The sequence below is a fragment of the Arachis ipaensis genome, chromosome B03 (assembly GCF_000816755.2).
Source record: "Arachis ipaensis cultivar K30076 chromosome B03, Araip1.1, whole genome shotgun sequence".
Taxonomy (NCBI): domain Eukaryota; kingdom Viridiplantae; phylum Streptophyta; class Magnoliopsida; order Fabales; family Fabaceae; genus Arachis; species Arachis ipaensis.
Genome location: NC_029787.2, coordinates 127,407,922 through 127,424,654, shown reverse-complemented (window position 1 = coordinate 127,424,654; position 16,733 = coordinate 127,407,922). Strand labels below are relative to the sequence as shown.

At 33.0% G+C, this 16,733-nt stretch overlaps 1 protein-coding gene across 1 annotated transcript; it reads left to right on the top strand.

Annotated features, from left to right (window-relative positions):
• LOC107631861 lies at positions 1,007-3,451 on the top strand. The gene is made up of 4 exons (XM_016335430.2): positions 1,007-1,012; positions 1,118-1,514; positions 2,078-2,115; positions 2,198-3,451. The coding sequence occupies exons 1-4, from the start codon at positions 1,007-1,009 to the stop codon at positions 2,909-2,911; spliced, it is 1,155 nt and encodes a 384-aa protein (XP_016190916.2). The 3' UTR covers positions 2,912-3,451.

The following is a 16,733-nucleotide window of genomic DNA, read 5'->3' as shown; positions in this document are numbered from 1 at the left end:
AGTTTGTCAAATAATTTTTTTTATAAAAATATAAAATTTAATTTTTAATATATGTTTAGTTAAATTAAAATAATAAAATTTTCACTAATAATAACTTTAATATATGTTTAGCTAAATCCTTAAAAGTTTTTTTCCTTAACAAAAAATACTCTTAAATTTGTGAGCTAAATCCTTTTAAGCAAAACTGATACTAATACGTATAAAATAAAAATTATTACAAGAAATTTGAAAAGTGACAAACTTGTGTGAGGAAGAAATCTAGGCGACGAAGAATAATTATTAGATTGGGAAATGCCATTGTCACCTAAAATCAAGGTTTAAAGTATAAGCTTCAAAGTCAGATAAAGTTTAAGTGGGGTTCTGGTGGTGGAAACGGTGCGTTTTAAAGTTGATGAAGAAGTAGGAGAGAGAGGTGGGTGGGTTCCAGCTGTGAGACTTAGGGAGTAGTAGTTGGTACTTCCGCCACCGCCGTCTCCTTTCTCCGTCGAACCCCTTTCTCCCTTCCACCACTTAATTAGGGTTTCGTCTTTTCTTCGCTCTTTCACCTTACCAATCTGTTCCGCACACAATCGCTGCCACAAGGTACCATACCATGTCATATGCTTCTCTTGCTAACATTTCAGCTACTTTCTTTTCTTCCTCTTCTCGAAAGATTTTTTCTTAAGGAAAAAAGCTTCCTGCTTTTGTTTTTGTTTGCTCTGTTGGTAGTTGATTTTATTTGAATTTACTCTTTTACACGCGGTTTTTTTTTTTTTTTTTTGGTTTTGTTACTGATCATTTCTTTAGCAGTTCCTACATAGGGTTGTTTTCCATGATTTCAGGGTCTGTATGATTTATTGTTTATTTGTATATTTTATTGTTTGTAATTTTGATGTTATTAGCTATTAAGTTGTTGGCTTAAAATGACAATTTGTTTAGATGAAATAGCTCTACTTTTGTATGCTGTTTCTTGTAAATGCATTTCTCTAGTCAGTTATGTTGAATGCCATCGATTTCTATTTCTGTAATGCAGGTTTTTTATTTTGGCCTTCCTGGCATGTAATTAGCGAGTTGAATGCTAAGGATAGCTTTGGTGTTGGGAGCATTCAGCATTGGCTTATAGTGATATTCTGAAAAGATAGTTAAGACGGGGTCGCTTTGTTGTGTGGCTTCAAGGCCACATGGATCAAATGCAGCCAGTAGGGACTGGTCTGTGGGCCCACATGAGCCGTACTGGCGGACGAATACAAGCTATTCACCGCCTCCATCTAGGTGGGATTTCAGATTCCAGTCCGAAGGGCTTTCATACGGTTTGCATGATGGTATTCAGCTCTATGGCTCTTCTACGTCGTCAAATGGGAAAGACAGTAGGGCGTGGGTTAGCGGCAACCACCTATATGATCTTCATTATTCCGCTTCCGATGGTACCGGGGCTTTCCTTAGTAGTCCATCTGACCTCTCTCAGGGTCCTCAGTGGACACCTCCAGCAATACAGGAAATAAGCATTAATGATTATGAAACTCCAACTAGCAGAGGTAATGCTGAAATCTCCACATTAGTTTGTTGTTTAAGTGTGCTTCTGTAAAGTTTAATGGTGGACTTGTTCTGCCATACTACACAGCTAGCGTTTTTCCCTATACATTATGCATCTAGGTATATACTTTAAAATGTTTTGTATGTCTTGTTTCATTTGCAATTTTACTATATTGAATAAATTATGTTTGAAAAATATATCTATACTCTATGTGAACATATAGTTTTTATTTTGATTATGTCTCCACGTGTCATAACCTATCTATTTTATCCTGATTTTTCCATTAGGGATTCATTTAATCATCAGAGGCCTTTTCTTTTCTTGTAAATTATGTTGTATATGAGTTTGTCGTCCTTCAAAAAATGTCATGCTTGTCTCTTGGTTCACACTCAAAGTTTCTTGGTGAAAAAATTTGTCCTGCCAGATGAACTTATGCTGTTTCACTAGTTGCTGTGAAACTTTTGAAGAGTACAATTTTTGGAACTTGTAATATTTCTTTCTGGTTGCCTTGTGGATTGTGTCTTTTGGTGACTGAACTGCTTCCTTCTCATTGGCATTCAATAGGTCCTTCACTGACCCAGATATCTTTTACACAAAACGAGGTAATTTCTTTTAATTGACGAGTGTCTGCTTAACAGTTTGTTGTCTTCTGAGAAATAGGCTAATAGGCAAAGATATATACAGGGAACTTCTGAAGATCCAGATAGTGTTGGCTCAACCTCAGCCCAGTCAGAGAGTAGTGAGTCTGAATCAACTACCAAATCACGATTGTTACAGAGGAACTTCTCTAAACACTGTTCCTTCATCTCCAAACCCATCTATCCTTTCTCGTTTCCTGACATTACTCCTGCTAGGGAAGCTTTTGATCCTGCAGTTGCAAGTTCTTCTGAGTTTGATGCTTCTAATCCACTCAGAGATGTCCAGGGATGGAGTAGTGCTAGCAGTACTCTGGATCTTTCTGAGGTTTCTGAGTTATTTGAATCCGAAACATGTAGTCGCCGGCATATCCCTTCGGATAGATCAAGGTGCAGCTTGTGTGAAAGACTTCTATCACATAGATCACCTTGGAGTACCCGACGCATTGTGAGAAGTGGAGACATGCCTACAACCGGAGTTCTTCCTTGTTGTCACGTGTTTCATGCCGAGTGTTTGGAGCAAGCAACTCCAAAGACACAGAAAAGTGATCCTCCTTGCCCTCTCTGTGTCCGATTGCCGGGTAATGGTTTTCCAAGGCTTAGACCATTTGATGAGGATGGACCCTCAAGGCCTTGGGGCTGTGTCCAGGGGGTTAATAGTGTTGAAGGGCTTGGGCATGCACCCCCACGAAACACGATGTTCTTACTCAATCGAAATTTCAGTAAAAAGAATCTTTCTTTGAAGGGGAATGTAACCAAGTAGAAAGCATATTTATTTGAAGGGAAATTCATCTGAGGAAGTAAGTGGGCTATGTTCATCACATCTTTTTGGTGGAAATTCCAGCAGAATAGGCAGCACTTGGTTGCTCAAAGGCATTTCCATTTTACTAAACCAAGTCTAGACTTGGTGGAAGCATGAAATTTTATAGGGATAAAAATGGGGTGAACCTTTTTATTGATGAGTTTGTGTAAAATTATATAGAGCTCATCTATGAAAATTTTCACCTTATTAGTACCTCGAACCAAACATAATCTGAATGTGAAACCTTCCCTAAAATTCAGAAGCTGATTGTCCCACTTTAGTCAACCGGAAATTCATGACAGATTCTTAAGCTGAGGTTTTTTGTATAGATTGATATGTTGTATCCTTTCTCCCTTGAAATTCTGATGTTGTATCTTATGTGTATTGAAATTTCAAAGTCAACTTGATATGCATATATTGCATTGTTTTCGGGGATACATTGTTGTATCTTTGAGGGCTGAGAATGGATTGATAAATACTTTATTGGTTGTTATTTTCTGATAAATATTTGGAACTTCTAATTTAAATAACTATAAACCAAAATGTAGCAAGTTACCCGTTGTGCTTTGATGCCCATTAAAATAAATGGGAAGGGTAATCCTCTTGATTATGTTCTGCATTATTAGATTTAGAATGATTCATGTTCATGTTCTCTGTTTAGTATTCAACCTTCGTTTTTCTACCATTGAAGGTTAGAAATAAGAGAAATGTTAGGGTTTATATTTTTTATTGATATTCACTGACAGTTTGAGTTAATATTTTAATTTTATGCTATTATGATTTCGGATTTAGAATTTAGTATAAAAATATTTTTATTGGTTCAGGGTTGATCAAAATAATAAATTTTGTTGCGTATATAACATTGTTTTAGAAATAAATTAGGATATGATGATTTTTAACCATCGTGTGACTTCAAAATTAGGTTACAGATTTAAATGGTGGAATCAGTTATTAATCTAATTATCTTTATATTACATTCTTAGGGTGCTTTTTTTCCCTTCCCGGAATCCTGCATTACTGGGCTGCCTTTATGCCAAATAAAGCATCATGTCTTTTTATTTTGAATAGAAGAGTTATGAGGAAAACATTGGGTTTATCAAGCTGCAGTACTTGTTTTTTGGTCTTGAGCCGAAGTACATTATTTGTGAACCAATTTGTGTACCTTGCTCAATGGGCCTTTTATTGATTGAAACTTTGAGAGGGATGGTTCTAAATTTCTAATTATAATTTATATTTATATTTTTATTTTTTCCTCCGACAAATGCACGTAATATTTTGTGTGTGTTTTTTTTAAATAAATAAAATGAAGATAACAATTATGTATAGACAAGATCTAAGAAAATTACTTTTTTTTTTCTATATTATTTATCTCGTTGAGTACTAACAAAATAAGTAAGAAATTATTAAAAAGATATTTTGTTTGCACATGAGATAAGTAGAGTATTTTGAGCTAAACATATTTAGGAGGTTTAAAATTATGCTCCTGCTATGTTTAGTCATTATCTAAAACCACAAAGAAGAGACACCAATGTCAATAAAAAGCAGCATCCAAATTATTTAAAAGTAGAGTTTTTCACAGAAAAAAAAAAAGTAAAATAGTGTAAATGTTACACCAAATTGGCATGTTAGTAATCAATGGAGGTCAATAAGTAGAATGAAACTGACCTCAGAAAAAGTGGAACCTTACACATTTATATATGTTTTCAACTAATAAATTGCCCCTTTGTTAAAAGAATCTAATAAATAAATTTATTATTATTTTTGTCTGAAAAATACAAAAAATTATAGTACAATATTATTGTGTAATTAATAATAATTATTATTTTATTTTATTTTATTTTTAGACGGAGGACTATTATATCTAATAAAGAGAAACATTGGGAATTGATTTGTACATTAATTTTTTTTAGGACTAAAATGTATGTTTTTAAAATCTTTGGGGACTGATCTGAGTAATTATTCTGTCGAAAAATGAATTGGGGACTGATTTGTCTGTCAGAGTAAAACCTTGGGATTGATCTGTGTATTAATTTTTCTTGGAGACTAAAATGTTAACTTTTAAAATTTTTAGAGACTGATTTGGGTAATTACTCATCTTAATATTTTAATATAGTTTTTTTTAAATAACTACTATATTTATTTAAAATAACTTCTTTTAAGGATTAATATAACTAAAAAAATTATTTGAAGACTAATTTAAAAAATAAATGATCTTTTAGGAACGAATTTGACTATTAACTCCTAAATTAATCCACTTCTTTTCTATTTTTCTTTCTCCCACTATCTTTTTTCCACTTTATTTCAAACAAACAAAGCCAACATATGCTCTAGGGATGCAAAATCTTCTCTAAATTAGGTCAGTTAGTTGGAGAAAAAAAAAGGGAGAAAATAAAAAGAAAAGAGATAAAAGTATGTTATTTCAAATTCAAAATTGGTAAACTTTAACCGGCGGCAACCGTAAAAGTTTGAATTGAAAAAAGATATATGTATAATTTATATAAAAAGTGTGTGACACACAATTTTATTATTCTAATTTCAAGTTGTCTAATAATTTTGAGGGGCTAAAATTACTCTGAATTCAGAGTATCTAATGGCAACTTAGTTTTACTATTTTTCTAATTTAAAGTTATCCAACAATGTTGAGGAGTTAAAATTAATCTAAAGATACAGCTTCCTTTCCTTTTTTCAAAGTAAATCCTACTTTTCAATGCAAAGGCTTCATATGCATGCATATTTAACCAACATTATATTTTACTCCCTCTCACATGCTATCAAATGCTCTCCCACATTGTAGGAATAATTAAGGTATATTTGTTCACGCGCACTGAGCAACCCATTAGGCCAAGCTTTGAAAGTTGGTATGTGTTTTGGTCGTGCATGCCCAATGCCTTTATGTGAATTGTGTGGGACTCGTAAAGTAAAGCTGCTCTTCCATAAAGAAATCTGTTTTGCCATTCAATCTTATCTACCTACGAAGGATTTTCTTGCGGTTCCATTTTTTCTTTCTTTTAACTAGTGAGGAAAACCCATTTTTTTAAGAAACGTGCCACTCAATAGAATATTCACGATAGTTACTCTTTAAGTTTGAATGCTAGTAAAAGCTATGCTTTGGGAAAATTGAAATTGGAGGGAAATGCTTAATGATTTTGTTCCTTTTAGTGATCACAAGAGTCACCCCAAGATATGATTATGCGATAATCAGTTAATCACTTTAAACAACATCCCACATGGGCGTGGAAAAAACAGGGGCTGATACTTTCCTTCAGTTATTTAATTTATAATAAGTTTGTGAATTGTGATAACCCATTATATAATTATGCTAGTAATATATCAAAATTAGTTAGTATATACAATCATGCTATATATATATATATATATATATTAAAATCGATCACTAAAATTAGTCGTAAGTATAAAATATATATTAGAATATAAATTAATGACTAATTACAAATAACAATTTTATCTATTATATTATTGGTGTCAAATTCTTGCCTCTGACTGTATTCCTATAACTATCATCATTAATCATTAATTTTGATAAAATCATGCAGCTTAAACACTATACTGAATGGCCAATGAGTTATAACTCAAATGACATAGTCTCTCCATACTCACCTAAAATGTTGCAGGTTCGAGCCTCCCTATATTTGTTAAAAAAAAAAAAAAAACACTATACCAAATGGTTCAAATCTTAATCTCTTTGATTAATGATATATTAACCAGAAGGGTAATTCTTCTTCGTGGATAACTTGATTATATATGTACCACAAAGGTTGTGAGGGTGAAATGAAAACATACATATATAGTGTAGCTGATCAATGTTTGATAATCTCTTTGTATAATTCATTTTCAAAGAAAATTGTTGTTGCCAGCTAGCTATAATTAACGTCAATTTTGGTTACATTAGAGAGAGATATATTTAATTAAGAATAACACATGAAGATGAAGTTCATAAAATACACCTAACAATTAAATGAGAATTTGACATAGACAGAAAAAAAAAATGGGAATTCGATATAAAGATTAGATACACACCTAATCCTAAGCTGGAAAGCACAAGAAATTTGACTATTTGCTGTTTGCACAACTTGTCATTGCTGAGCTAGCTTTAAATTTTGAAGTGGATGGGTTCCATTGAAGTTGCGGCATAAGGGATTTTGTTACATGTGTAATCTTTTTTTTTTTAGGATTTTTTATTTTAATAAATAAAATAAATATAATAATTACTAAAATAAATAATTTTAAAATTTATTATCAAAATCTGTCACCATCAATTTTTTTGTTTATACTGTGAACGAGATAATTTTATACATATCTCGTTTACAGTGTAAACAAGATAAGACATGTAGACGTGACACGTATATATCTCGTTTACACTATAAATGAGATACGTGTAAAATTATCTCGTTCACAGTGTAAACGAGATACAGTGAGACAAATTTTCAGTAGCTATAAAGGGATGTCTAACCTTGACATTCTTCACATTTATTTCATATCTTCTTCGGTCCTGTTTTTCTCATAAAAATAAGGTAACAATGGCCAGTAATAGCGTATACATCGTTGTGTGTGTTTACCCCTATTGTCATATGAGAAATAGCGACAATTGAGTGATATTTCAGTGTGAGAATTTGATTTTGTTGCGCACTCAGCGTGTGAGTTCGTTGTTCGAGTTGAAGAGTTTAATTTTGAGTAACCTTGGTGGCACAGAAACGAGGAAGGTCGGAAGGATATGGTATAGGTTGCTGGCACCGTTGGATAATTGAATTTTCCAATTTCGACTATTTCGGCTTCTAGGAGACGAGCATGTGCGACTCATGTTCGACATCTATAGGAGAATCATGGCGGAGCAAGTGATGGAGCTTTCTACCAAGGTTGGAGATGTTTGTGGTGGTGGTTATGTACACTCGACCTATGTACAGGATGATCGACCTCTCGCACCACCACCCATTCATGTCGCCATTCCAGTGGCGGACATGGAAATGTGTGAGGAAGATTCTGACAAAGAGTACGTTGCCGATAGTAGCGATAATGATTTTTTGAGGGGGTGATGACGAGGAGATTGTATCGGAGACGCCCGCTGAGAAAGTTGTATGTGCGCTATGTTTTGCCTCCCCTCCACCCAATTCTGGCGCTATCAGATGTACCAAGTCACCATCATACGTTGAATCTGGACGTCGTGTATGAGAGAACTTCGTTTTCTAACATGGAAGAGGAGGATTACAACCTAGATGGTGGGGTAGAGTTCGGGTCGGCCACAGATTCAAATGATGAGATGCAGTGATGCAGGTATGAATAATAATAATAACTACAATATTTGCCAGAATGCAGAGTATCGGGTGATCGAATCAGACCGATTAAAGTACCAAGTGCAATGTCATCAAGCTACAAATGGCTGTCCATAGAGTCTCCGTGTTGTCCTTCGACAGAACCTCGGATACTGGTGAGTTCAAGTTTAATTGAAGCGTACTTACTCATTTGTGGTTGCCATATATTAAGTACTTTTGAACCATGACGCCTAAACATGGCTGTTTTATTTCGTCAGGGAGGTTCGGAGGGTTGGTGGAGCGCACTCTTGTTTAGCACCCACCATGTCCCAAGACCATCGACAGTTGGATAGCAGTCTCATCTACAAGGTCATCTTGTCGTTGATACAGTCCAACCCATCCATCAGCATTCCTGTCCTGCAAGGTGCGGTTCGACAGAACTATCACTTCAAACCCTCCTATAGAAAGGTGTGGATGGCGAAGCAGAAGACAACTGCTCAAATCTACAGGGATTGGAAAGAGTCATACAACAAGGTGCCGAAACTACTTCAGGCACTACAAAATTATTTCCCGGGAACTATTTGTGAGCTACGGGCAGTACCGTACTACGATGGGCACCTTCTAGTACGTGACTGTAGCATGTTCGATAAAGTTTTTTTTAACTTTTCCATCATGTCTTGAGGCTTTCAAGTATTGCAAGCCGTTTGTTTCCATCGATGGCACGCATCTGTATGGCACCTCCCAATAGGGTCCCGTGGGAGCGTAGACCTAGGTGGTAAAGTATGCCACGTTCTGTAGGGTGATAGTGACCTCACCCCACGGAAGATGAAACATGTGGGTCTCCAGATGCCATCGCTCCATGAATGTCGTAATGAGGGCATTGTCGAATGTGAAATCCCTGAGAGGCACCATGTAGTCGAATTCAGCCTCCCTCAGAAACGGGACGATAGTGTCTGGTGGAGGAAGGATATAATCAATAAGTAATTTTAAAACTTTTATTGGTTCTTTTAAGTTTAACGGTCCTTATAATATCACTAAATTTTTAAATAGATTTCTATATTTTATTTATTAAATTCCTATACTGTTTTAAATTTTATAATTAGATCTTTTCAGTATAAAAATATTAAAATTAAATAAATACTTTTTTATAAATTATAAATTTTATAATTAGATATTTAGTTACATATTTTTTAGAAAAATATTTAGTTTTAATATATTTGACATAAAAGAATCTAATTATAAAATTAAAAGGAGTACAATAACTAAATTAAAAAACATAAAAAATCTAATTATAAAATTGTCGAAACTAAAAGAAATAAAATAGAGTTCCAAAATAAAAATTATGTAGTAACAACCTAACACAGGTGAAATAAAACAGAGTTCCAAATTTCTACCAGTGACCTATTTCTAACTATACAAACAATATTCTAGTTCTTTACGACTACCCTAACCATGACTACATACACACATATCTATATGGGACTACATAAAATTCAACAAAGCAGAACTCACCGCAAAGTCGGCTGCCCCAGCGTAATGTAAAGTCTCGTTCAGCCTGTTGATGTCTCCGTCGTTACCAGCTACGCGCGCCATCGTCGTATTTATCGGTTATATGGTCAGAAAGGGGTAAAAGGGAGGAAAAAGTGGTTGAAAAATTCAAATTGGTGCCCGGTCAAACGCTGTCAACGAGTTGTATATATAGCCGTCGCCCTCTTTTATCTCGTTTATACTGTGAACGAGATATGTAACACCCCAACTTTGACACATCATGACCAATGTCAATTGTTTAGGTGTTACTTGTCGTAAGGACCTACTTGGCTCTAGACTCGGATTTCATAAGCAAATAGTAATATAAGCTTTTTATAAAATATATATTAAAAATAAATTAAATTACATATGTATTTATACATAAATATATTATGACTAATTTTAGTGACTAATTTTAATGTATAAATAATATTTTTACAATACCTAATACACTTTAAAATACAAAATACACATTAAAAATGAGTTAAACTACATATATAAATATAAATATATAATGACTAATTTTAATGTACAAATAACAATTTTATCTATTATATTATTGGTGTCAAATTCTTGCCTCTGACTGTATTCCTATAACTATCATCATTAATTAGTGCTTTTGATAAAATCATGCAGCTTAAACACTATACTGAATGGCCAATGAGTTATAACTCAAATGACATAGTCTCTCCATACTCACCTAAAATGTTGCAGGTTCGAGCCTCCCTATATTTGTTAAAAAAAAAAAAAAACACTATACCAAATGGTTCAAATCTTAATCTCTTTGATTAATGATATATTAACCAGAAGGGTAATTCTTCTTCGTGGATAACTTGATTATATATGTACCACAAAGGTTGTGAGGGTGAAATGAAAACATACATATATAGTGTAGCTGATCAATGTTTGATAATCTCTTTGTATAATTCATTTTCAAAGAAAATTGTTGTTGCCAGCTAGCTATAATTAACGTCAATTTTGGTTACATTAGAGAGAGATATATTTAATTAAGAATAACACATGAAGATGAAGTTCATAAAATACACCTAACAATTAAATGAGAATTTGACATAGACAGAAAAAAAAAATGGGAATTCGATATAAAGATTAGATACACACCTAATCCTAAGCTGGAAAGCACAAGAAATTTGACTATTTGCTGTTTGCACAACTTGTCATTGCTGAGCTAGCTTTAAATTTTGAAGTGGATGGGTTCCATTGAAGTTGCGGCATAAGGGATTTTGTTACATGTGTAATCTTTTTTTTTTTAGGATTTTTTATTTTAATAAATAAAATAAATATAATAATTACTAAAATAAATAATTTTAAAATTTATTATCAAAATCTGTCACTTTCACTTATCTTGTTCACACTGTGAACGAGATAATTTTGCACGTATTTCATTTAGACTGTAAACGAGATACGTGTAAAATTATCTCGTTCACCGTGGGATTTGGATCCTCTAAATTTTGAATTTCACTTTAGAGAATAAAGTCTGATCTCTAACTCTTGAATGATTTCTCTCTCATTTTTTTTGGTCCCACCTATGAAATAAATGGTGAGAAATCAAACTTTACTCTCTAAAGTGAAATTCAAAATTTAGAGGATCCAAATCCTTTACCGTGTAAACGAATTAATTACTAAATAAATTAATAAACAGTGGTTACCTCGCAGTCATAGGATACATATAGATAGCTCGCTCCGGTGGACATTACTGAGAAAATCTCTGGTATATACAGGACATCAACAGCAGAGTACAATCATCGATGTTCGTGACTACTCGGTGTGCCGCCAAGCACAGTGACTAGTACGTCCAGGCCAGCACGGCCGAGCTCCAAGACAACGCCCGACACCACCCAAAGTCCTCAAGAAGTGAGAGCCAACACAGGTGGACTAAGTTGTTCGACTTGTCCGTCATCATATATTCTCCGATCAGTAACATGATGTAGCATCTAGCGTACTGTTAGAGGGTCTCTGGGTCGTCCGTAAGGGGCATCTGCCAGACACGATCCCGCAGCCATACGAGTTTCAGCGTGAACGACTCCTTCCTTTGCACCGCTTGCTGTGGAGCCACCGGAGGCCTAGCACCCATCAGCCGCTCCATTAGCTGCCACATCTCTGTTTGGTACCACCTATCGAAGTCACAGAAGCACCCCCAATAGGGTCCCCGTGGGATAGACCTAGGTGGTACACTACGTCCTGCAGGGTGATAGTGACCTCACCCCACAGGAGATGAAATGTGTGTGTCTCCGGATGCCATCGCTCCACGAATGCCGTAATCAAGGCATTGTCGAATGTAAAATTCCTGAGAGGTACCGTGTCATCGAATCCAGCCTCCCTCAGATACGGGACGATGGCGTCGGGTGGAGGAAGGGTATGACTCACTCATCGGGACAATAGAAGGCGAGGCCTCTGAAAAAAAAAATGTTCACAATTATCAATAAGTAATTTTAAAACTTTTATTTGTTCTTTTAAGTTTAACTATCCTTATAATATCACTAAATTTTTAAATAGGTTTCTATATTTTTTCTATTAAATTTTTACACTGTTTTGCTTTTTTAAAAATTATAGATTTTATAATTAAGAACATAATTAGATATTTAGTTACATATTTTTCAAAAAAAAATATCATTCTGTTAGTTTTAATATGTTTGACATAAAAAAATCTATTTATAAAATTAAAAGGAGTATAATAACTAAATTAAAAAATATAAAAAATTCAATTATAAATTTGATGAAATTAAAAGAAATAAAATAGAGTTCCAAATTAATAATTATGTAGTAACAACCTAACACAAGTGAAATAAAAGAGTTCCAAATTTTTATTAGTGACTTATTCCTAACTATACAAGCAATATTCTAATTCTTGATGACTACCCTAACCATGGCTATATACAGACATATATCTATATGGGATTGCATAAAATTTAACAAAACATAACTAACTGCAAAGTCGACTGCCCCGACATTGCGAAGTCTCGTTCAGCCTGTTGATGTCTCCGTCTTTATTAGCTGCGTGCGCCATCGTCGTATTTATTGATTATATGGTCAGAAAGGAGTAAAAGAGAGGAGAAAGTGGTTGAAAAGTTCAAACTGGTGCCCGGTCAAACGCTGTCAACGAGTTGTATATATAGCTGTCGCCCTCTCTTATCTCGTTTACACTGTAAACGAGATAAGAGAATGTCACAAATTTCAGTAATAAATTTTAAAATTATTTATTTTAACAATTATTACATTAAACAGTCATGTTACACATTCATATAATTTTTTATCCAAGTTCATTCAAGCTGGCCCAATATCAAAAAAATATAATATCATTAAATGAAATGTGACTCCACGCACCCAAACGCACGAAACGTTAACATATCCATTCGCGCCTTGAATATGAAACAACGTTCCTTCTTCAACATTGAAACCGCTACTTAAGAAATTCGAATCTGTCTTAAAATCTCTCAAACTTCACTCGTGTTCTCTGCGAAAATCGTTACTGGAGAAGAATCACGAGAAGATTTCGAAAGGAAGAAGAAAAAACGAACGAAAACAAGAACAGAGACTGCGAAAGGTATCATAAAAATTACTGTTCATTTAAAATCTTACAATCTCGCATTTCTCTTAGTTGTATTTTAGGTTTACTGAATTGAGTTACTTCGTTTAGTAGATTGACTTAGTCTGATTCTATTTTTTTGGCGTAACTAGGGCATAGGAATGGAAATATGTTCTTATTTTCTTTCTGTTTAGTGGAGTTGCTCATTTTCATTCATTTGATTGTTAGTGTGTTTAGTTGAGTCCTTTTGCATGCAGAAATAATTTACTTGATGATTGAATGTTTATCACGTTTTATTCTACACATGATTGGTATTCGGTTCATTGGTGTTTGTCATTTGATTCACCTGATTGTTAGTGCGTTCAGTTGAGTTCTTTTGCATGCAGAAATGATTTACTTGATGATTGAATGCTTATCACGTTATATTCAGCGCATGATTAGTATTCGGTTCATAAGTGTTTCTCATTTGATTCACCTGATTGTTAGTGCGTTCAGTTGAGTTCTTTTGCATGCAGAAATATTTTTCTTGCTGATTGAATGTTTATCAAGTTTTATTCAGAACATCAATGAAATTCAGTTCAGTAGAGTTGGTTATTTTAATTCATTTGATTATTAGTGTGTTTAATTGAGTCCTTTTGCATACAGAAATAATTTACTTGATGATTGAATGTTTATCACGTTTTATTCAGCACATGATTGGTGTTCAGTTCACTAGTGTTTGTCATTTGATTCACGTGATTGTTATGTGTTCAGTTAAGTTTTTTTGCATGCTGAAAAGTTTTTCTTGATGATTGAATGTTTATCACGTTTTATTCAGCACATGAATGGTGTTCGATTCAGTTGGGTTGGCCATTTTGATTCACTTGATTAAAATATGCATGATTGTGCTTGTCGGTGTATTGAGTGAAGTATTGACCAAATTTTGTTAGCTTCAGGCTCAAATATGGTCCAAATATTCTGTTGCACAAACTGAACAAAATTAGAGACCAAGTGATTCGGCCATCTGAAGAAATAAGACTCCCAAAGCCATTTACTGTCCTCTTCAGTCCTTATTGTAAATTCACATTTGGGAATATAGATAATAAATAGGATATACTTTGTTTGACTGGTTGTAATTAATATTATTTTGTTTAACTTGTTTAAAAAACTAAATAATGTATATATGTGAATATTAATGTAAATGTTATTGGAAATTTAATGTTAATGTATATATCTTATTCAAGATGGATTAGTCCTTGTCCTGTTGGTCTGAGATGTTAATATATATATCTGTTGAAACTGTTTGGTTGCTGTTTTGTTCTAGATTGACAGTGAACGGAATCAAGGTATTTATCAAACATTAAGAGCCCCAAAAAACAAATGAACCGAAATTAATACACAGGGTGAACCGAAAAAGTGCATATATCAATATAGCAGAGAGATAATTTTAAAAAAAATGTTGCTATCAGTATTCAGTTTCAGAAACTCTTAAACTCTTTGGAATAATTTTTTTGTAGGACTTTCCGGCTTCTTCTAGTGTCTTGAAAATCATCCCAACCTTTGGGACAAATTGTTCATCTACAACACACCTCGTTTGTAGAATAAACCGAACATGTTATTATAGTGAAACAATTATATAGTACTAAATGAATGGAACATTATTCATTATATAAATTCAAATTCAAACAGTTTTCTGCATAATGAACCGAACACGTCATTATGGTGAAACAATTGTATAGTACTAAATGAATGGAACATTATACATTGTATAAAATCAAATTCAAACAGCTTTATGCATAATAAACCGAATACGTTATTAAGGTGAAACAATTGTATAGTACTAAATGAATGGAACATTATCCATTATATAAAATCAAATTCAAACAGCTTTCTGCAGAATGAACCGAAGATGTTATTATGGTGAAACAATTGTATAATACTAAATGAACGAAACATTATCCATTATATAAATTCAAAACACCTGTGTCTACAATTGAGAGATTATCAATTCAATTCAGAACACATACGTACATTTAATTAAATTTAATTTAACAATTGTATTCCATTCAATTCGATTAAAAAAAGAAATCAAACCTCGTCCGCTTGATTCGTTTTAGAAGAATAATCCAAAATGCTCTTATTCAATTGATTTGAAGTTGAATCATTCATTGTTTTGATAGAATATTGAAATATGAAAACGAAGAAGATAAATCCACAAAATCGAAGAAGAAAAAGAAGAAGAATAGGAAGAAGAAGGACGAGCAGCAGAAAAGAACAACGAGCAGAAGAGAAAAAAAGAAGAATAATGACAATCAGCAAAGATTGCAGATCCCAAAATTACAATGCAAATCATTAACGTTGAAGAAGAGAAGAAGAAAAAGAAGAATGTTTACGTTGAAGAAAAAATTTACGTAAATCTGTTACATTGATAAAAAAGAGAGGGAAACACACGTGTATTTCACGTAATTTTGGAGGAGGGAGGAGCCACGTTAAAGAAAAAGTACTTTGATAGATTTTTTATATAAATGTAAAGCATTATTGATATACAAAACCGTGACACTTGGATGTCAAACTAGTTGTTTTCGCCTTCTTTTTTTTCTTTTCTATCACCGGAGAACTAATTATATATTAAGTATAACTTTAAAATAGAAGTTGAATATATTTAAGGAAAGTTTGAAGATTAATAACGGACTATCTTATTTAGTTTTTTGTTTTTTAATTTTTGTCTAAATAGATTTTTTTTAATTAGAAAATAAAATTTTGGACTCAAATGTTAATTTTGGATCCATTTTTTTTATATTTTTTAATAAGTTATTGGGTTAGAATTAGAAATATTGATTAGTGACAAATTCTTAAATAAAAGTTAGATCTACGATAAATTAATTTTTGACCTAGATTAAAAGATACTATTAAAAAAAACTCAAATTGAGTTTCAATAAATTTTATATCGAATACTTTAGTTTTCAATAATTTTTTATTCAGTATATTTTTTTATATTTATTCTCANATTTTTTTATAAGAAAATTAAATTCCAAAAAATATTATTATAAGACAAATTAGTCTTCATTAATTTCAAAACGACTAAAACTCCAATTAGTCCAATAAAAATAATTCTTAAGGATTTATATAAAATAGAAATTTAATTCTGAAGAACCAATTAAATACGTCGTTTTCACGAGTCTATTTTAAAACCAAATATGTTCGTTTAAGATCGTTAAACGAGCCAACCCAACAAACTCGATGTATTTTCAGGGCTGCGTGGCATTGTTTAATAATTAATAAGAGCATGCTCCATGCATGTTTCCGGAAAAATAAAATAAACCATGCCTCAAAATTATGTACTTGCCACTCGCTATTGTGTGCATAGCATATGGCATCAACCAATAATGAAACAATACTAGAAATAAAGTAGCATGATCTCACAATGATGATCAACAAATAGAAAATGAATTTTAATTATTTAAAT